This window comes from Sminthopsis crassicaudata, chromosome 6 (assembly GCF_048593235.1).
Source record: "Sminthopsis crassicaudata isolate SCR6 chromosome 6, ASM4859323v1, whole genome shotgun sequence".
Classification (NCBI taxonomy): domain Eukaryota; kingdom Metazoa; phylum Chordata; class Mammalia; order Dasyuromorphia; family Dasyuridae; genus Sminthopsis; species Sminthopsis crassicaudata.
Window position 1 is genome coordinate 234,171,418 of NC_133622.1, and position 23,176 is coordinate 234,194,593.

A 23,176-nucleotide genomic window follows, 5' to 3' on the forward strand; every position below is an offset into this window, starting at 1 on the left:
AGTTCTCAAGCAATGAAAGCACAAGTGAGCCAGTTTTCCATATGCAGAGTGATGATAGAAAAAGTCAATCAATCACTAATTCAACAATTATTAAGTGCTCACTATGTGCAGACACTGGGCTAAGTCAAGGGATACAAATAAAGTCAGGAAAGCAATCCCTGCCCTCTTGGAGCATACAGTCTAATGGAAGAAACCTGTAAAGAACCATGTCCTTCCAAGGTGTTTTCAAAATAAATAGGCAGTAATCACAGAGGGAAGCCATTAGCAGTAGGAGGAGAAAAGGTATCAGAAAAGAGAAGGTAAAGGGGACCATTCAACTCTAGCTTTAGAGAATGTTTTAATTACAAAACCTTAGAGGTAAAAGGAACCCCAAGGGCTTTTAGTCAAAGCTGTCATTATTCGATTGTTTTTTAGTCACGTCTGACTCTTTGTGACCCCATTTGTGGCTTTCTTGGCAAAGATCCTTGCCATTTTCTTCTCCAGTTCAACTTATAGATGAGGTAACTAAGGCAAACAGGATAAAATGACTTGCTCAGGGTCACACAGCTAGTAAGTATCTGAGGCCAGATTTGAACTCAAGAAGATGAATCTTTCTGACTCCAAACTTAGTTTTCTATGCACTATGGCCCCATCCTAGCTTCCCTATGAACCCATCATATCTGGTACAAGGAACTGCATTATAAAATACCAGAGAAGTGGGCATCTAGCCTTAGCTTGAACGGGGAGCTCCCTACCTTCTATGGGAGCACTTTTGGATAGCTGTGATTATGAAGATTTTCCTGACATCAGGCTTAAATTTGCCTCTTGGAAACTTGTGCCCATTGCTTCTAATAAGAGTCCAAGCATAGTGAGTCTGCTCTCTCTTGTACATAATAACCTTTTAAATGTCAGACAACAGGTACCATGTCTCTGCTTGGGCTTTTTCTTCTTCGATGGATTGGTTAACTGCCACGTGTTTCTTTAGCTGATCTCAAATGGCATGGATTCAGAATTTTGGAATTGCCTTCCTTTAAATGTAAAAGAGAGAATATTAGAGCTTAGAAAAGGCCTTAGAATATAGAATATGAGAGTTAGAAGGAGTCTTAGAACCAAAAATATTAGACCCTGAAGGGATCTTAGAACATAGAATATCATAGCTAGAAAGGATCTTAGAACATGGAATATCAGAGCTGGAAGAAATCTTAGAACTCAGAATAGGAAAACTAGAGGAACCTTGGAAAATGGAATGTCAGAGATGGAAGGAATTTTAGAGCACAAAATATCAGAGCTAGAAGAAGCCTTAGAACACAGGATATGAGAGCTAGAGGAGGTCTTAGAACCAAGAATATTAGAGTTGGAGGGATCTTAGAGCATAGAATGTCCTAGCTGGAAAGTTTTAGAACATAGAATATCAGAGCCAGAAGAAGCCTTAGAACATAGAATATGGGCTTGAAAAATGAAATGTCAGGGCAGGAAGGGGTTTTAGAGCCAAGAATGTTAGAACCAGGAGGTTGTGGAACATAGAATGTCAGAGCTGGAAGGGGCCTGATGATAAAGAATCTCAGAGCTAAAGGAGATCATGGAAAAGAGATTATAACGGGAAGGCCCATAGATCAGTCATCAAGAATTGGTTTATTTATTATTATTTTTAAAAATCCCTCCTATTTCTGTTCTCTTTGAAAAGAGAGAAACAAAAACAAAATCCTTGTAATGACCGTGTATAGCAAGCAGACACATTCTCTCATTGGCCGCCTCCACGAAATGTGCTTTCCCATCCAGGCTCTGGGTCTCTCACCTCTCCATCAGGAGCTGGGAGACATATTTAATTATGAATCCTTAGAATTGTGGTTGGCCATTGTTTAATAAAACTTTATTTAGTACCTACTATATGTATGATGTGGGCCAGGTGTTGGGGATACAAATAATAAAAATGAACCAATCCCTGCCCTCAGAGAGCTGACTCGAATGGAGTAGAGAGCAATTGTTTCTAGAAATGCCTACAAACTAACTGCAAATAAATAGAATGTAGTGGAATGTGCTGTGGTTTGGGTGGGAGGGAACTGGCCGTGGTGGGGCTTGGGAATGCCTTCTTATGGGAGGTGATCATAAATTTAGAGTTGGAAGGAACCTTGGGACATTGAGTTTAACCTGCTCGTTTTATAGATGAGGAAACTGAGGTCCAACGAGGTTACCCAAAATCCCAAAGAAAGAAACAAGGATATTTAGGATCTAAATTTACCCCAATAACAGCTTTAGAGTAAATCCAACTCTTTGATTTAAACAATACTAACAACAACAAAAATAATAATAACTAATATTGCTATGGTACCTACTATGTGCCAGGCACTGTGCTTAATGCTTTTTACAAATATTCTATCCTTTGATCCACATAACAATCCTGGGAGGATAGAAGCTATTATTCCCACTTTACAGATGAGGAAACTGAGACAGGCAGAGGTTAAGTGTCTTACCCAGAATCCCACAGGTAGTAAGGATCAGGTGTGAAATTTGAACTGATTTTTTTTTTAATTGAAGCTCAGGGTGCTATACACTCTACTGTGCTGCCTCCCCACACCCAGCTGTTTGGTCCCTGCCATCCCTCCCTTGGCAGCCAGGTGAAGCCATGGAGAAGTGCCTGCTGTAAAAGCTAATTCCCTCCTTCTACCCTCTGCCCTTGCAGTCTGTGAGTCCTGCCAAGAATACTTTGTGGATGAATGCCCCAACCATGGCCCCCCCGTATTTGTGTCTGACACACCCGTGCCCATGGGCATCCCTGACCGAGCGGCCCTCACTATCCCGCCTGGCATGGAGGTGGTCAAGGAGGCCAGTGGGCAGAACGACGTTCGCTGCATGAATGAGGTCATCCCCAAGGGGCACATCTTCGGGCCATACGAAGGGCAGATCTCGACACAGGATAAGTCGGCCGGCTTCTTCTCCTGGTTGGTGAGTCTTCCCTCTGTTACTCACGTGGGTCCTCCCTGAGGGGATTCAGTGCCAGAGAGCCTAGGTTTCAGTTCCTTAACATAAGAGATGTGGGAAGTAGTAATCCTACTGTGCCCACAGAGGTCCACAGTGGCTAAGGAGCTCACCCTGCAATAGGAAAATTCATTAGCAAACATGGTGGTACACTGGCAAAGACACTGGATTTGGATTTAGGGACTCTAGGTTCAAATCCAGATTCATTATCTCTGGGACTTTGGGCAACTTATTTGACTTCTTTCTGCCTCAGTTTCCATATTTGTAAAATGAGGGGGTTAGAGTCATTGATCTCTAAGATCCCTCTTAGCTCATATTATTGGATTACAAGACCTGCTTGGTGCAAACAAAATGGCTTTAGAACCAAAAATGTCAGAGTTGGATGGATATGCTACTGCTCTCTGCATTTCCTCTTTCTTCCATGCTTTCTGGGATGCAAGATGCCTAAAGCAGGAGGACATAGTGGACTCTTTGCAGCAAAGCTTCATATTTTCCTTAGGTCTCCCAATAGAAACCCTTACCTGTGCCAGGAAGATGGGGCAAAAACCTGGACATCTTAGTCAAAGAGAGTAAGGGGAGATGGAGTGACGAAGCTGGTGTGGGAGACAAGCTGATGGGTATGGGCAGGGAGGGCAAAGCAGAGCTCCGAAAGGAGATCCCTCTGGCAGCGGTGCTCTGGTGGTGAGGTACAAAGGATGAATGGCAGACCTGATAGAATCTTAAGTACATAGAAAGCAAGAGCTCAGAGATGCCTTAGGATATAAATGTTAGAGCTGGGCAAGCCTTAGAATGTGGAATGTTAGAGCTGTGAGGGATTTTAAGACAAAACATGGAAATTCAGTGATGGAGGGACCTTAGAACATAGAATGTTAGAGCTGGGATTGTCTTTAGAACACAGAGCTGGAAGAGACCTTAGGACACAGAATATCAGAGCTAGGAGGAATCTTAGAATGTAAAATGTTAAAGCCAAGAACATTCTTAGGACATGAAATATCAGTGATAAGCGGGACCTTAGAACACAGAATGTCAGAGCTAGTAGGGATCTTAGAATATCAAATGCCAGTGATAAGAGAGAACTTAGAACAAAGAATGCCAGAACTGGGAGGATTTTTAGAACACAGAATGTCAGAGCTAGGAGGAACCTTAGAACACAGAATCTCAGAGCTAGTAGGGATCTTAGAATATCAAATGTCAGTGATAAGAGAGAACTTAGAACAAAGAATGCCAGAACTGGGAGGATTTTTAGAACACAGAATGTCAGAGCTAGGAGGAACCTTAGAACACAGAATCTCAGAGCTAGTAGGGATCTTAGAATATCAAATGTCAGTGATAAGAGAGAACTTAGAACAAAGAATGCCAGAACTGGGAGGATTTTTAGAACACAGAATGTCAGAGCTAGGAGGAACCTTAGAACACAGAATGTGAGAGCTGGGAGGATTCTTAGAACATAGAATGTCAGAGCTGGGAGGATTCTTAGAACATAGAATGTCAGAGCTGGGAACAACCTTAGAATACAGAATGTCAGATCTGGGATTGTCCTTAGAACACAGAGCTGGAAGAGACCTTAGAACACCGAATATCAGAGCTAGAAGAAAACATAGAATGTTCAAGCCAGTAGTGTCTTTAGAATATGAAATGTAAGTGATAAGAGGGACCTTAGAACACAGATGTCAGAGCTAGTAGGGATCTTAGAATATCAAATGCCAGTGATAAGAGAGAACTTAGAACAAAGAATGCCACAAGTGGGAGGATTTTTAGAACACAGAATGTCAGAGCTGGGAACAACCTTAGAACACTGAATGTCAGATCTGGGATTGTCCTTAGAACGCAGAGCTGGAAGAGACCTTAGAACACCGAATATCAGAGCTAGAAGAAATCTTAGAACATAGAATGTTCAAGCCAGCAGTGTCTTAGAATACAGAATATCAGAGCTGAAAGGGTTATTTCGTGGGATCCCTTCAACAACCCTTGTGAAATGGAGACTTTGGAAATGGCTGCCTTTGTTTTAAAAATGAGGAAACTGAGGCTCAGAGAGATAAAGATCTCTCTAAAGAATCAAAGCCCGACACCTGCCTCCCAATATCAGTTGCTGGAGCAGATGAGACCTGAGAGCTCATTTGGTCTAGGCCCCTTCATTTCATAGAGAAGGAAACAGGCCCAGAGGGGCTGGGGTGGGGGTGGGGGGCAAAGATTTATCTATCTAGCTCTAATTTACTTACTTATTTATCTAGTTAGCAGGGAGCAGAATCCAAATTTCAACCCATTCTTCTTCCAAGTCTAATCTTCTTCCTTCCCCCATATCACAATGCTTTTCTGCTCTGTAGTGAAGCTTCACCTTTATTGTCAACAAGCATTTCTTTTTAAATATATTTTATTTTTAAAAAATAAATAGTATTTTTCCAATTATATATAGACAATTTTCTTTCCTCTTTTTTATTTGTTTCTCCAATTACATGTAAAAACAATTTTTAGCCTTCATTTTTAAAACTGAATTCTAAATTCTCTCCCTTTCTTCCTCTCCATCCCCTTCCCCGAGAAGGCAAGCAAATCGATATAGGTTATACATGTATAGTCTTGTAAAATATTTCCATATTAATCATGGTATGAAAGAAAATATAGACAAAAATAAAGAAAAATAAAATTTAAAAGTTATGCTTCAGTCTCTATTCAGACACCATCAATTCCTTCTCTGAGGATGAATACATTTTTCTTTTTTTCTCCACTTGAGTATCTTATTTTTTCAAGTACCTATACAGATAGTTTTCAGCATTCATTTTTATTTGTTTATTTGTTTTTTCTGAGACAATTGGGGTTAAGTGACTTGCCCAGGGTCACACAGCTAGAAAGTGTTAAGTGTCTGAAGCCAGATTTGAACTCAGGTCCTCCTGACTTTAGGGGTTAGTGCTTCATCCATTGTGCCACCTGGCTACTCCTCAATATTCATTTTTATAAACTTTTGAGTTCCAAATTTTCCCTCCTCCCTTCTTTATCTCACACATCCCCAACACAATAGCATGCACAATCATTTTAAACATATTTCCATAAGCAATTTTTTTTTTTGGTGAGGCAATTGGAGTTAAGTGACTTAGTCAGGATCACACAACTAGTAAGTTTTAAATGTCTGAGATCAGATTTGAACTCAGGTCCTCCTAACTTCAGCCATTTAGCTGCCCCTTAAAAAACATTTCTTAAGTGCCTACAGGGTACCATCTAAGCAGGGAATACAAATATCAGCCTAAAGAAAATAGAGCCTTGCATTCAAATGGGGGAAGATAGTACTTGGGAGAAAGTTGAAAGGTCAGGACAAGGATGCTGGAGAAAGAAGCTCTCAGAAAGGAAAGAAAAATGAGCGGGACTGGCCTGGATCTTTCACCAAACTAAGGTGAATAAGTCCAGGAGGGACTGACCATCAGGGAAAGGGGCTACAAGAGCAGTGGGCTGTGCTCTTTAAGAGCTTCTCAAATGCTTACTTGATGATGATGTTGATAGTAATAACAATAATAAAAGTCACATTTGTGACATAAAATTAGGGTTGTTTCATATTGAAAGGGACCTTAGAGGTGATTGAGTCCAGCTCCTTCATTTTACAGAGGAGGAAACTGAGTCACAGAGAGGTTGAATGCTTTAAACCCCTTTCTTTCCAACCCAGTGTGGCAAGAATTGTGAGTATCGCCATGTTTCACACATGGTGAAACTGAAACTGAGAAAGGCAAGAGACCTGTCCAGAGTCGCAAAGCCAACATGTGTCAAGCTCAAGTGTCCTGACTCTCAATCTGGAGCGCTTCCGATCATAGCACAGAGCTCTGCAAAACCTCAGATTTCCATAGTGTCCCCAGGTCTCTCAAGTACTTTCCTTAGGATACCTTGTAAGTCAAGGAAGATTATTATCCCATTTACCAGTGCTGTAAAGCAAGTCACTCAGGGCCACATTACTACCAAAGCCCTGGGGAGGTGGGACACCAGTTCAGGCTGTCTGATCCATGACCAGTAGCTAACTGGGGGATCACCAACTACATCATGACCTTTCCACAATTTTTTATGTTATCAAGAGGAAGGACAGGAGAAGTATGAATGATTCCCCTCCTCAGGCCTCTTCTAGGTCCAATCAATGACCCTGTGATCTTCACTTCCCTCCAAGGTCTTGTTTCAGTTCCAGCCTCTCTCCCCCAACCTCGCATTCAGAACCTTTGCTGCCATTGTCTCCCTACCCAGAAGGCTTTGGGTAAATGAGCATCTGTTTCTACTCATAGCCATGTTGGGAGCCTTTTAAGAGGAAAAAAGGAATAGCAAATAAGTCACCCTGTCCTGTTCAAGTCAGATATCTTCCAAGCTCCCAGGTACCCATAGCTGGTGTACACCATTGTCCAGAGTTACGCTCCAACCCTGCAGTTATCGCTGAAGAAAGAGTCAAGTAAGCCAGCTTTTACTAAGTTTCTGTGTGCCAGGAACTGTGCTAATTATTGGGGGGAAAACCAGTCCCTGCTCTCTAGGAGTTCAATTGTGGAAGGGCAAATGCAAACAACTGGGTACAAATGAAACATTCGGGATCACTCCGAGAAAGTCTGAGACGAAACTTCCAGCATTAAGGGGAATTGGGAAGGGCTTCTTGGAGAAAGGGAAACTGAAACAAGATCAGAAGGAAGCCAGAAGATAGGGAGGGAGGAGGAGATATTTCCAGATTGGGAGACTTGTCTGAAATGCAGCATTAGAAATTGGAGTGTCACGTGTGACTGGCAGCAGGGAGACCCATATCACTGGCCTTCAGAGCAGCTGGGAGCATATTTATGAATAAAGGAGGAAAACGTTAGAACTGTTTAGAAGTTAGGCTTTATACCATTCCCATCCCCATCATACAGATGGGAAAGTAGAGGGCAATTAGCTGGCAGATTGCTTTTTTCTTGGCATGCATTAGTTGTCCTATCTATAACTGGGTTTAGGCCAGGTCAGGGGTCATATCCTATCTAACACTGTCATCTCTTTACTGTCCACATAAACATCCCATTTCCCCATTTTTCAGGTTCTTAACTGTTGGCAGATCATTGATCTGCCATTGAGGTGGGGCAGTGGATAAAACTTCAGACTCGGAATCAGGCAGATCTGAATACAACTTTAACCTCCTCCCTCAGATATTTACTAGCCTCATGACTTTGGGAAAATCCTTGAGTCTCTGTCTCAGTTTAATTATCTATAAAATGGAGATACTTCTCAGGGTTATTATAAGGATTGAATAAAATAATATTGGTAGAATGTTTTGCCAGCTTTAAAGCACTGTATAAAAGCTGATTTATGTTATCATCGCTGCTTCCTTGTGACCACTCAACATCTCTGGGACTTCCCAGACCCAAACCCAGATCACTCACCTCCATTCCCATTCTTCTTCTTCTTCTTCTTCTTCTTCTTCTTCTTCTTCTTCTTCTTCTTCTTCTTCTTCTTCTTCTTCTTCTTCTTCTTCTTCTTCTTCTTCTTCTTCTTCCTCTTCCTCTTCCTCTTCCTCTTCCTCTTCCTCTTCCTCTTCCTCTTCCTCTTCCTCTTCCTCTTCTTCTTCTTCTTCTTCTTCTTCTTCTTCTTCTTCTTCTTCTTCTTTTAACCATCTCTGTCATTTAGTGCAGGAATCGGAGACATATTGTTGTTGTTATTCAGGTATTAATTATTCCACTTGGGAGCTTTATTGGCAGAGATATTGGAGTGGCTTGCTATTTCCTGCTCTGGCTCATTTTACAAATGAAGAAACTGAGGCAAACAGGGTTAAGTGACTCATCCAGGGTCACAGTCAGTGATCTCCTTCAGATTTGAATTCAGATCTTCTCAACCTCGGGCCTGACACTCTATCCACTGTGCCACCTGGTTGCCTGGATTGGAGATATAGCAAAGGTTTAACAAAATTCTTTCATTCATTCATCTGGAGAAGGGCTTAGAACGTTGACATCTCCCATAAGAACATGGAGTCATGCTGGGTACTGGAAAGGGCCCCGTGGAGCTCAGGGAGGGAGGGTGAGAGGGGAGATCTTCCCCCATTCTGAGTGTGAGAGAAGGGAGGAAGCGCCCTCAGCTTGGCCGGTACGGTTCTGCCCTGGTTTTGCCAGTCTCTCTCTCTCTCTGCCTTTCCAGATTGTTGACAAGAACAACCATTACAAGTCTATCGATGGGACAGATGAAACCAAAGCCAATTGGATGAGGTGAGTCCTGCTCTGTCATGGGGCCTCTTTGTCGCCCCCCCAAATGAAGGAGTCAGGGAGTGGGGGGCGTGGGTGGGAGTGACCATGGAGAGAGGACAGTAGCCTCCATCCTCTCATCTTTTCCCATGCTTTGGAAATACCTCACTCAGTGTGACTTGACTTCCTGCCGCTGTCCAGCCAAAGGGGTCAGAAGAAATGACTATGATGCCATGGGAACCCTGAGAATAGAGAGGAAATTGGCCCATGGCTGGTTTTCCACAAGGTTTTCCTTGAAAGGCTGCTGCCAGGCAGTGGAGGCTCAGGCCTCTTGGGACCAGGGATGGGGCAGGCCCTCCACCCAGCTCTCCAGAGCCATGGGCTGCCCTCCTGCCCGTATCTTGCTTGGGTGGGACTGGACTCTGGGAAATTGTGGACAAGGGCAGTGGGTGGATTTCTCTGCTTCACCAGTACTTCCCCAAGCCTCTCAACCATTCCTAAATCACATCTGTCACCAAGAGAACGCCATCTTTGTCCTGAAACTTAGTACCCTGTCGCGTACATTGGGTTCCTCGTATCTTTCGGAGCATGTTCGCTGTGGCTGGGCCACTATGGTCAGGGCTGGGAAGCAATTAGACCAACCCCTACATTTCACAACTAAGGAAACAAAATCAACAGGTCAAATGATATTTTTCCCCTCTTCACCCAGATACTAAATAACAGATCTGAAATTTGAACCCAGAACCTCTGATTCTAAAACCCTTGATCTACACCTGTATACCCACAGATGGCTGAGGTGGGGGGTGATGGAAGTAGTGGCTCTTAGAGACCATGTGTCAAAGCCATATTCCCCAAGAGTCTTAAGTGAATTCAAGCAGGATTTCAAACCAGGCTGAGAAATCCCCATTCACCCACGGAGTGCCATAGACACAGCCATGGTGTCTGGTACAGGAGCGGTGAACTTGACCTCTCAGGCTGGGGGAGAAGCATCAGTGGCCAATGTATACGTGTGTAGACCTATGTGTGCAGGTGAGAGGTGGACAAGCTCATGTGGTCCAGCTGCTCTTTGTCCAGGACTGCCTGGCGCAGGGGGTACCTAGAAGGAGAACCACTGGAGAAGTGCAAGGGAGATTTGAGGGGAGAGGTCAGGAAATGGGTTTGACACAAATGAGATGAGACTGTTGGGGGAATTCGAAGCTCCCTGCTTTCAGGAGCACTGCTGCAGTGGAATGGCTACTGTTCTGGGCTGTCAGAATGAATAAAAATGATCTCCGATGGGATGAATCCATGATAAGGGTTAGAAAATCCTTCTGTAACCTTTCAAAATGCCCCTGTTTATCTGCTTTCCTGAGCATGCAAATAATCGTGATGTTGATTTTTTAAGGTGTGTAAAGCTTTATATACACATATGTGCATACTAACCAAAACTCATAATATCTGTGTATGGCTCTATTAGGTAGCTAGACATTTAGATAGAATAATGGACAGGCTGGCTGGATGGTTGGATGGATGGATGGATGGATAGATGCATGGTTGGATAGATGAATGGATGGATGGATGGTTGGATGGATGGATAGATGAATGAATGGATGGATGGTTGGATAGATGAATGAATGGATGGATGGTTGGATGGATGGTTGGCTAAATGAAGAGACGGATGGTTATATGGCTGAATGAATGGATGGTCGGATGGGTGAATGGATAGATGGATGGATGGATGAATGAATAATTGGATGAATAGATACATATATACATAGATGCATGGATAGATCAGCGCTCACTTATATGTGTAATCTTATTTGGTCCTCATTACAACAGGGAAAAGTACTATTATTATCCCACTCTTACAGATGAAGAATCTGAGACAGAGAGAAATTAAATATCTTTCCCAAGGTCACATAGCTAGGAAGTCTAAGGCAAGATTCAAACTCTGATCTTTCTTAGTCCGAATCCTGTGTTCGGCCCGCTCCGCTCACCAGGGATGTGCTCTATAATATTCCTCACAAGTGTTCAAATAGCTTGCCATCACCGAAGTGGCTCGGGACGACAGGTGTTAATTTTAGGGGCCAGGAGACCTGTATCCAGTTCCATGGGGATGAGCTGGTCAGCTTTCAGAGAAACAAGATCACTCAGAAGAGCCAGGTTGCCAACCTCCGACACTTTCTCCTTGTACCCTCAAATGTGGCTGTGAGTGGAGATTCTTTGGAGTCATACGTAGAGGGGATCCTAGAAGCTATTTCATTCAACCCTCTCATTTTACAAGAGAGAGAGGTGACTTATAGGATTAGGATTTTAGGTTTAGAGGGGGGAAAAGTCCCGAAATCGAGGTGAGTGACTTACCCAGTCATGCTCAGTCAGAAGGGGCAAAGCCAGGGTGAGAAACCAGTTTATTTGGTCACACAGGAAGCAGGTGGCAGAACTTCCTTTGTACCCAGGTCCTCTGCTTTCCAACTCATTGCTTCAACTGTGCCTGACACATGGTAAGCGCTTAAAAAATGCGGTGCCTGACTGTTTCTGTGAGGAGTGAACGAATCTCTCCACCTAGTCCTTTAGAATGGTTTCTCCAGATGAGCCAAGCTGTGGACTCGACATCGGCTCTCTCTTTTCACTGCTTTCCTCAACAGCTTTTCCTAGGTAGAGATCTCGGTGCTAGTAGAAGGTCCAGCAGGATTGCCCAGGAGCCTGGTCTCCATATGAGTATTCAGGAAAGGTCAGGGACTGTGAGCTTGCTGGATGTCCCTTCCCCATCCTCTCAAGGCTGCCTAAGTGCCTGCTTGCTGAACGGAACCTCCCCGATGTGGCTTAGGTTTGAGAAGTTGGTCAATGTGGACCTTGGCGTGAAAGCTCAGGCGTGCCCACATTTTACCAATGCGACATCCAACAATACCGACTTAAGCCTCCCGCCAACTTGCCCTGTTTCCCGTCACCCAAAGCCTTCCTTGAATTCCAGCCAGGCGGCTTCCTCCTTTGGTCATCCCTTTCTTGGTTCTTTGGTGGGCCTCGTGTCCTTGGAAGTCATGCGTCGTTCTTGTGGCCGCAGGGCTGGTGTGGGCTTGGAGCTCCCCCAAGGTGACTCCTTTGCCCTTGGGGTACATCGGAAGGATTCTGGCCAGATTCTTTTCTTTGGGGCCTCCAACAGATACTATATGGCCTGCATTCTTATCAGAATTCATAAAGATCCCTTCTTCTGCCTGTGCCCTTCTGACCATTCAGCTGGGTGCTATTCTCTCTTGGACTTGGTTGTCCCCTCTATCTGCTGGGGGAAGATAGAGGGGGTCTAACTTAGATAGGAGTGGCGATGAAGTCAGCTCTCCCTTGGGGAGTTCAGCAGTGTAGGTAGGAGCAGGACCCCCCCTTCCCCACCCCTCATTGATTTCTATTTACCCAATTGTGCTTTGTGGGATATTCAACCCAAGGAACATGGCGTCCATGACTGAACGTAAGAGGAAGCCTAAATTCTCCAAGGATGAGCTGGACATTCTGGTCACTGAGGTGACCCACAATGAAGCCGTCCTGTTTGGGAGGGAGACCATGAGGCTGTCCCATGCCGACAGGGACAAGATCTGGGAAGGAATAGCTCGGAAAATCACCTCAGTCAGCCAAGTCCCCCGCTCAGTGAAGGACATTAAGCACAGATGGGATGATATGAAGAGGCGTACTAAAGACAAACTGGCCATCATGCAGAAGTCGCTGTCTGGCCCTGGCAGTGGAAGCCACCCCCCTACCATTATCCTTACTGCCCATGAGAGAGCCATTGAGTCCACGTTGCACACCTCCCACTCGGTCCGTGGCTTCCCAAGAGCAGATGTGAATGGCGTGGACAGTCCTTCGACTAGCTGTAAGTATCACTTCTTTAACCTGCCTTGTTCTCTCTCTCTCCCACTGATTTTTCCCTTTTCTTTCTGGGCCTCCTGGTTCTTTTAGCCTCCTCTGGGCTGTTGTTTCTATGCCTTTTCCTTGTTTTCTCTTCATCTTTTCTGCCTTACAATTTCTCTCTCTCTCTCTCACTCTCTCTCTCATTCTTTCTCACTCTCTTTCTCTCTCACTCTCTTTCTCTCTCTCTCTCTCACTCTCTTTCTCACTCTCTCACTCTCTTTCTCACTCTCTTTCTCTCACTCTCTTTCTCTCTCTCACTCTCTCTCTGTCTCTCTCTCTCTCTCTCTCTCTCTCTCTCTCTCTCTCTCTCTCTCTCTCTCCCTCCTCCCTCTCTTCTCTCTCTCTCTCTCTTTCTCTCTCTTTAACTCTCTCTGTTTCTCTTACTTTGTCTCTCTGATTCTCTCTCTTTCTCTTTTTTTTTCTCTCTCTCGCTTTTGCTCTTGCTCTCTTCCCCTTCTTTTCTATACTTTCCCACTGTCTCTCACTTCTGTCTCCTTGTTTTCTCTAATATTTTCCTCTCTCTCACAATTCCTTCCTGCATATAACATAGACTTGACTCTTAGGCCAGGGTTTGGGGGAGCAGAGTATCCTTTCCTAGCCTCTTAGAGTCCTTTGGGACTTTGGTATCATGTGCAACTGCTCAGCATGTGAGGGAGCCCATCCAGGGACCTGCCTCTCTTCCCATCACAGGACTTCCAAATTCTTCGGGCCCCACCTTGTTCCATCCCCACCATCCTTGCTGAGGGATAACCTTCTTTAAAAGCTGAAGTAGCTACTGAGGAAGTGAGGGCAAGGGTGTGTAGGGTATGGGGAGCCCAGCTGATGGGAAGCCGACTTTTGGAGGCCAGAGCCACTTGTCCGAAGCCCCGTGCCAGTGGAGTGCAGGCTTGGGGCCAGGTTGGATTTAGTTTTGTCTGGGAGCCTGTTCAAGAGGCCAGAGTTGGATGTGAGTTTTCCGGCTGTCTGTCCCAGCCCACCCTTTTTTTTTTTTTTTTTTTTTTTTTAAACAGATGAGGAAACTCAATCTTAGAGAGGCTTGTCCAGGATCCAAATGCTAGGTCTTCCTGATTCTTAGTTCAACACTTTGTATTCTGCATGTTTCATGGTGTCCAAAGTCATTCCTTAGAATGATCAATTGAATCCGTGCTGGCTTCCAAGTAGAAGATACATTAGAAATAATAGGATCAAAGAAGGGATTTTAGAGGCCAGTGAGTCCAACTCTACCTATTTTGCAGATGGAAAAGTTGAAGGCTAGAGAGGCTATGACTATGACTTGTCCATCATCATACAAGTATTAAGTTTCCAAGGTGGGATTTGAATCCAGGCCTTCCTGCCTCCAAGTTCAGTGCTCCATCCAGTCCGCCATGCTGCCAGCACTCTACAACCCTGCCCAAGTACAGGGTACAAAGAGGAGATACTGAACCTTGACTCCCTCTGCCCATCAACTTATGAAATTCCCATTCGAAAGAGCAGGTCCCTCATCCTTCATTGACCGTGGATTTTCTGGTCTCCGAGATCCGACCGTGGGGCTAGGACTGTGTGTGTGGGTGTGCACGTTCCCCAGGGAGATGAGAGCAGCACTGGGGTGATAGGTGAGATTGGGTGGGAGTGTAGTCTCTTGAGACTGACTGCCACTTGGAAGCTTTCCATTCCAAGATGGCGGAGCGGTCATGGAGTCTGCTGCTGTGGAAATCCCTCTCTCAGTTAACGAGGAACCACACGTCGAGCTAGTTGTCTTGTTCTAGATGGCCTTTGCCTGTGGACTAGGGGGTGTGAAGGTCCAGCCCCTAGTCCACACGCTGAAGACAGCCTGATGTGTTTCTTCCTCACTCCTCCCTCTGGTCTCAGGATCTGTTCTAGTGACGAGAAAACGGTAGCGGTGGGGATGTAGACCCCGAGGTGTGATTTCTCCTGTTCTTCACCAATCTGGTCCCATACACGGCTTCAAAAACTGCAATATCCACGGTGGCCACGAGATGGCCCCCAAAACTGGTAAATGGCCACTCAAGGCTTGGAGTCCAGAAAATTGTAAGCCTTTAAACGGAGTCACAAGACATCAGAACTGGATGGAACCTTAAAACATATAATATGGACTATCGGCACTAGAAGGGAAATACTGAACACAACATATTAGGACTAGAGGAGTCTTAGAACCTAGGATGTCAGAGCTAGGAGGGACCTTACAACATGTAATGTTTGAATTTAGAGGGACATAGAATGTCAGGGCTGGAAGGAACCTTAGAACATAGAAGATTAGAGCTTAGCGGGACCTAGAACATAGAATGTCAGAACTGGGAAGGACCTTCAGATATATAATAGAGACTATTAGGGCTAGAGGGGAAATATTGAACACACCATCTTAGGACTGGAAGGAGACTTAGAACCTAGAATGTCAGAGGTTGGAGGAACCTTAGAACAAAAAATGTTAGAGCTTAGAGGATCCTTAGAACACAGAATGCCAGTGCTAGGTGGGACCTTAGAGCTTAGAGGGATCTCAGAACATAGAATGTCAGAATTGGAAGGGACCTTCCAATACATATGTATATATGTAAACATATATGTGGACTATCAGGACTAGAAGGGAAATATCAAACACAACATCTTAGGACTGGAAGGAACCTTAGAACATGGATGTCAGAACTAGGAGGAACCTTAGAACATAGAATGTCAGAACTTAGAAGGACTTTGGAACATTAAATGTCAGAGTAAGAAGGGACCTTATACTATAGAATGCTAGAGCATAGAGGAACCTTAGAACTTAGAATGTTGGAGCCTAGAGTGACCTTAGAATATGGAATGTCAGAGCTGGGAGGGACCTTAGAACACAAATCATAGGATATCAAGGTAGGCAGGAACCTTAGAAGTCATCTAGTCTAACATTTCATTTTATGGTGGGGAAATTGATGCCTAAAGAGATGTCCAAAGTCCCATAGGTCATTGATGGCAAGGCTGGGAATGTCTTGGTATTTTCATCCCTAGTTCAGTGCTTTCTCTAAAGCAGAATATTCCCCAGGGAAATGGTTCCCAAGGACAGTTGTTGACCCTTGTTTCACTTACCCAGGTGTGCCCCTAACTGAAGAGCATGATGTTCCTTCCTAGACTGCATTTCCATTCAATCAGGGTGTCCCAGACACTAATATAGGAAGGATAATAGATCTGGGAGTGGGGGAGGCAGCTGTCTTATTAAGTTTAACTCTGTGAGGACCACCATCCCCTGTCCCCGGCAGAAATAAGAAAGACCTGGCAGTAGATATTCTGGAACAACCAGTTTTTTCTGCCTTACTAATCCTTTGTATTTCTGATTTCTCTCTCCCAAGATGATGAAGACGAGGAGACTCCTGGACCCTCACATCAACCCCCTCTGACGTCTCTGCATCGAGATCAAGAAGAAGTTGCCCAAGTGGCCAGGCCGGCTCTCTTCCAACCTTTGCCCTCCTCCAACCAGTCAGAGACAGTGGAAATAAAGCCAGAGGATGTGCCACAGCCATCGCCCCAGGCAACCCCGCATGCCCATTCCCAGAGCCCCCCACTCTCAGGCTTTGACCAACATCGTTTCCACTCTCATGCCCAGGAGTCTGAGCCCTTTCAACGGTTTTGCCAGGAGCTGGTGAACGTCCACCGGGGCATGGCAGACAGTATGCAAGCTATAGGCCAGGCTATGGCCGAACTGACTGGGTGGGTCAGCCAGATGTGCCAGATGCTGAGCGAGATCCGAGATGGAGTCCAGGCACTCCAGCGAGGACCCAGCCTGGCGGCCACCACAGAAACACCACTCCAGCCTGAGCCCCAGCAAGCAGAGCCCAGCCTGGAGCCAATCCCAACCGTACGGACTACTCGATCTCGGAAGCGAAAACACCATTTCTAACCAAACCTGTCTGAGCTGGAGAGAAAAGATACAGAAAGGGGTTAGCTGTCCCTGAGCATGGGAACCTTCATTACAGAGAAGGGTTTCCTCATCTCGATTCATAATGTTTAGGGACATCATCAGGAAAGTCTCGGTTGATCTCTTAGGCATGTCTAGGGCCAAGCCATCACCTCCTCCTCCTTGTCTCCCACCTAAAATGGAGGTTTGCAGGAACCCGTGGGTGCTCGCTGGCTTCAGTGAGTCACTCCCCAAAGTCTTCATCTTATTGGGCAGCCAGCCTACGTTGGGTGGGTCTGGGTGGGAAATCTGACTTTCCACCCCAAAGAGATTGGAATGGTGACTGGCCGTATGGTCTAGGCAGGTGGGCTCAACCTTCTTGAGCACAGGCCCCAGGCATGGTTTCTGCTGATGAAAGACGGGGAGAGGGTGGTGGTTAGAGCTCAGCATTCAGACAAGCTGGCCATGTCTTCTGCTTGGTGGCGTCCCTGCCTGGTCACTGTGCCCAGCCGGCTAGCCTGCTTTTCAGAGAGCCATTATATGAGTTTAGTTTTGTGTTTTTGCCTCTGGTGGGGCAGGATAGGGTATCTTAGAAGGAATATAGGATGAAATGGAAGGAAATCCCCCTAAAGCCTTGCCTACCCAAAGCTGATGCGATGTACTTTATAAAGCTCACTCATAATATACTGTCTCGCTGAATCCTCTGAACATCTCTGAGACTGGGAGGCAGGAAGAGATTCTGAGTTTCATTTGTGAAAAATGAGGCCCAAGGAAGTTTAAAGTGACTTGTCTTGACTTGGCTTGTCAAGGGGCCAAAATAGTATATTTGGGCCTTCTTTTTTCTAGACTCCCATCCTTTCTTTTCCACCAGCCAGGAGATCAATCTTTGATAGCAAAAGAGGAGGAGAATGTATCACCCTTTATGGATGAGAACCTGGCCTTTGTCCCAGCCCCGTCAACCTTCCTGTAGCTGTTCTTGACCCTGATCCCTTGGCTTTGACACTGAGGAAGCAGACTTCTCAGGAGTCTGGTGGAGCTTTCTACTGTGCTCTGTGAGAGGTCCAAATATCAGGAGTGTGTCACAAGAGAACTCTTGAGATGAGCGATTCTCTTCCCTTCCTCCTGGCACTCCAGGGACATCAGGACCCCTTCCATTGCTCTGGCTGTCCAGAGCTGTCTTGTAGATAAGCTAACATGTGTAAGGGTACAAATACTCACATCCATAACTTTCGCTGGGTTTTGTTTTGGTGTTTGGCCTCTGGCATGAAAGCTGCATTCATGGTGTCAAGGAGAGAGTTTAAAGGCGGCTTTAATGAACGTGAATGTGCAGTATTCAGCCCCATGTTCTTTTTGGCCTCCTGTCCCAAAGGCTGGCCCAAGCAAGAGCCCCCTGAGTCAGGGCTGATACCCAGTGCCCACCTAGACCTGAAAAGCGAGTCCTTCCCAGACTCATCATAACACATAAAGCCTATGCTCTCAAGCCTGAGGTAGGAGAGGAGGCATTAGGTGCCTCAGCGCTTCCCCTCAGCCTTCTCTCTCCACTCTGATCTCTTAGAATAGCATTGCATTGCTACCTGAGCTGAGACTCTCCTTATCCCCTACCCTGTGGCTATGCTTCCCCTCGCCCCTTCCCCTACAAACAATTTTCCTTTGGAAGTATTTTTGTTAAAATGGTAATAAAAAGAAATATCTAACACTTCTAACATACTTAGCCTTCAAGTTCTTTCTTTGGTGTGTGCTCACTTCCTACCCTACTCCCATCCAACCCTCACCCATTTCACCATAATATGTCCTTGAGCCCTTAAGAAACTAGTGTAGTTGGTTGAAAAGAAGGCAAAGGGCATAAAATGCTTTCTAAATCTATATTTAGATTTAACTAATATCACTCAAGTCAGGAAGTATCTTTGGAGCACTGTCCCCATCCCATCATACCTGTTCACATCCGACTCATTCTTTAGGAATTCCTACTGGAAATGAGTTCTTCCTGATCTGATCCCATAGTACTTTGTACTCCTTTCGTGCACTCACAATATTCCATTTTTTTATTATTCATCTGATCCCCTTTAATAGACTGTAAGCTCCTTGAGGTCAAGGACTATATCTAATTCTCTTTGTACTTTCCCCAGTACTGTTAGCTATGCATCCCACACAGTAAAACACTTAAGAAATATATGAACGAATGAACATGCCCAGCTTTAGTCTTGATGTCTGTCATTCAGGATTCAGAGAAGCATAAGATATGGATGAATGGATGGATGGATGGATGGATGGATGGATCAATGGATGAGTGGATAAAAATTAAAGCTACTTTTCCAAAAGAACATGATATAAATGTAGAAAACAATAAAATGAATGAATGTGCTTGTCCTTGTTCTTGATGTTATTCTGGATACAGAGAAGCATAAGATGGATAGATAGATGGATGGAAATTGAACCTCTTTTTCCAATAGACCATGGTGTGAATGTAGAAAATAATAAAATGAATAAATGAATCCAGCCTTCCCTTATTGGTGAAATGGAGGTTATTATTTTTCTTTCATTCTGGAAGAGGGCTATGACATCAGGATATGATATGTGTGACCTTGGGCAAGTCACTTAACCCCAATCGCTATAAAACAAGAAAAAAGAAAAAAATGCTGTGGAAAAGCATTAGATGAATGAATAAATGAATGGATGGATGGATGGATGAAAAATGCATCTAGCCTATTCCCTAGGCTTTGTGATTGATAAAGAGAAGCATAAAATACACTCTCTATTCTCAAACAGCTCATGGTATCTTTAGGGAGGTGACATATACATAAGGTCTTAGTCAACACAAATTTATTAAACACTTACTTTATATAAGGTCCCAAATGCAAGATATGCAAATTTTAGCACCAGTTCTTTTGAGGTTGCCAGGTGGGAGATGGTAAAATGTATTTAAAAATATACCTCTTACTGCTGGGCAGGAAGGAGATTGAGAATCTTTCCTTGATGTGCTTGAAATACCTACTTCCTTTCCTCCCCACTTCCAACCTTTACCCACCTGACTCCCAAACTCCCTTCCCCCATTCTCATTCCTACCCCATTCAACTACCTTAGAAGTTTTATTTCTTCAGAAAGATTCAACTTTGAGATCTCCCTCAACCACTCCTTGCTCATGCCTTCCGGCAAACTGAATCTATCCAGGCTTATCTTTCTTAAATTGGATTTGAGGACTTTCTGGACCTGACTGGAAAACCTGCTTTGTTTAGAGAAAAGTCCGAGGACAATGGATTAAGTTTTCTTGGAGCCACTCCATGTCTGAGTCAGCAACATCGGAGGGAAAACTTTGAGTCTGCCTTGAGACATTTAGTCTAGGACTCTTTGGTATTTCATTGATTTGTCTAACTTCAAATGAGACAGAAATAGCCAGTGAGGTTTCAACTTTTGGCAGTCAGCCGGATTTTTTTAAGGGTTTTTGCCTGCCCTTTCCCTTCCCCCTCCCATCATGCATTCTGCCTTCCAGGGTTATGATATGACTTCCTCCAATATGGCACCTGCCATAAGATGGCCTTGCTATCTTGCACATAATCACTCAGAATAATCAGGAAACATTGCTACTTTTTGTGTTCTCTTTACATGGCAGGGCAGACACAAAATGGGGGACTGAAGTCCATTTATTATGGAGAAATTTATCACATTGGGGAAGACCTGGACTCCGGGAGCACATCTAAAGGTCCTCATATCTTCACACACTCACAATTTCTGTAAGGGAGAACCAGCATTGTTTCAAAACAGATTGAAACAGTAGGAGAACTTTCTGGAGAGTCAGAGGTCTCATATTCATATCCTGAATCTGGTACCATCTGATTGACTTACATTGGCCAAGTTCCTTCCCTTCCCCAGAGTTCAGTTTTCTCTATGGTAAAATGAGGTCATTGGACTAGGTAGGCACTGAGGTCCCTTCCAGCCCCAGATCTTTGATCGGATGCTTTAGACTTTTTTTAAAGGTTCACTTCTGTGGAAAGAAGATGCCCAATTATCTGGAACAATAAGGCAAAAAGACTCCAATGATTTGGGGGATTGAAATTTGTTATATGTGCTATGCCTGGAAGACTCAAAATACATCAAAAGACATTATGAAAGATATGAAATAATGTACCCATTCCATACCTTAAGGCACTATCGAAATATAGGGAACCTTAAAAGTCTTGATTCAGTTTTAAGGCATCAAATCAACTACACTAAAGCTGCTGGAACATTTCTAATGTGAATCTGGCTAAAATAATGCTATAGGATTTTGAAAGCCCCATGATTTCATTACCATAGTTACTTGCTCCAGACACAGGTTATAGAAATCCCCCTGCCATGACCTAAGTAGATGACACCATGAGTTGCTATGGCCAAAAATTGTTTGGTCAACAAATCACTATTAAGTTCCTTCCATGTGCCCGCCAATGGGCTAGAAAATTGTCCCATAGTGACCAGCTCTGATGACAAGGCTTTCCATCTTCAGTGAGCTAGGTCTTTGGATGAAACACAAGGCATTATATGGGGCATAGAAGAGTAGGGAAGAAAAGGAAGAAAAGGAGTTATAAACATTTATACAATGTCTCCTATGACAGCTAGATGGTGCAGTGGATATAGCAAGATAGTTCAAATCTCACCTGAGCTATTTACCTATATGACTCTGCACAAGTCACTTAACCCTGTTTGCCTCAGTTTCTTCATCTGTAAGATGTGCCGAAGAAGAAAATGGCAAACCCTCCAGTCTTTGTCAAGAAAGCCCCAAATGGGGCCAAAAGAGTAGTATACAACTAAATCAACTGGGCAACAACAAAAATGCCAAGTGCTTTACATATATTATCTCATTTGATCCCGACAACAGCCCTGCAGGGTAGGTGCTATTATTATCCCCATTTTACAGTTGAAGAAACTGAAGTAACAGAAGTAAAGTGATTTGTAAGAGACTGCTTCACAGACCCAGGGTTACCTATGTGCCATGATGAACAAGCATCAAGGCAGAATATCAAGGAGGGTGGGAGACTAAAATGTCCCTAATGGGAAATTCTCCTTCTGATAGGTTTTATTCAGAATCCTGGAGAGCTCCGGAATCTGTCCGGAAAGTCAGTTTTCATCATCTGTCTTTCCTGGATCCTTTGACTCACTCTATGATTTATTTTTAGATATATTTATTCATTCATTCATTCATTCAGTTATTCATTCATTCATTTATTAATTATTTCTTTCTTCCTCATTAGTAGTCAGAATCAAGTCTGACTACTAGAACCTGAGGGCCAGATATCAAACCTTGGTTGTTGGATCGAAAAGGTAGAGTTCTTCGACAACCCCATGACTCTCTGTGGCTCATAAGATTTAGAACTGGAACCGACCTTAGCATTCTCCCGGTCTAACTGCTTCAGTATGCAGATTATGAAATTAAGGTAAAAAGAGGGAAATCAACTTTTCCACAGTCAGCCAAGTAATCGGGGCAGAAATGGGATTTGAATCCCAGTCCTCTGACTTGAATGTGAGATTTAAAACACAAAGGGATCTCAGAGGCCATCTTGTACAACCCTCTTATTTTATCAAAAAAGAAATTAACATCCATGCAAAGGAAAATGACTTGTCTAAAAATAGCCCAGGAAGAAATAATAGTCAGAACTTGAATGCAGGACCTTTGACCACAATCTTTGTTCTTTCCACTGCTTCTAGGCAATATTCCTTACAGTTTACCCTCTGTCCCAAGGCCATTTGTATTTTCAACTCTATGAAAGACTAGTTCTTTAAGATTTTTTTTTCATCCATCTGAGAACATTTGGATATAATCAGGACTCACTTTTTTTTTTTTTGTGAGACTCACCCATTTCCAACCCTCAGTGAGCTCACAAGATCCTAGGACTGAAAGGAGGTCATTTAGCCACCCCATCCTTTTACTGGGAAGGAATTAGAAACCTAGAGAAAGAAATTACTTGCCCAAGAATTCAGAGAGTGAATGGCAGAGCCACTTGAATTTGAACCTAGGCCATCTGCCCATAAGCCATTGTTCTTGTCAATATACCTTCTTGCTTTGCACAAGGGGACAGTTATTATTATCCCCATTTTACAACCTATTGCAAACCAACAAGCATTGATAAAACACCTACTATGTGTCAGGCTTGGAAATAACGAAAATGAACAATAGTAGCCACTCCCGTCAGGTAGCTGACTTCCACTGGGAGGATATAACATAGAAACAGATAAGTATATACCTGATTAGTTGTGGAGGAAGAGGAGATTAGAAAGTCTCTTCTACAGATGATATGTGAGCTTAATCTTCAAGGGAACTAGAGATTCTAAGAGACAGAGAAGAGGAGGAGTATATTCCACT

General features: G+C 44.0%; 1 protein-coding gene across 9 annotated transcripts in view; it reads left to right on the forward strand.

The window, feature by feature from the left end:
- Positions 1 to 23,176, forward strand: part of PRDM11 (PR/SET domain 11) — a 99,644-nt gene that overhangs the window by 52,495 nt on the left and 23,973 nt on the right. For 8 of the 9 annotated variants that reach the window (XM_074275313.1, XM_074275305.1, XM_074275309.1 and 5 more), the window contains exons 4-5: positions 2,660 to 2,922; positions 9,064 to 9,131. In XM_074275313.1, the coding sequence (XP_074131414.1) occupies positions 2,660 to 2,922; positions 9,064 to 9,131 (331 nt within the window). Of the gene's footprint in view, positions 1 to 2,659; positions 2,923 to 9,063; positions 9,132 to 12,523; positions 12,946 to 16,300; positions 20,742 to 23,176 lie in introns of those variants that run through there. The other variant, XM_074275314.1, reaches the window with a different exon arrangement.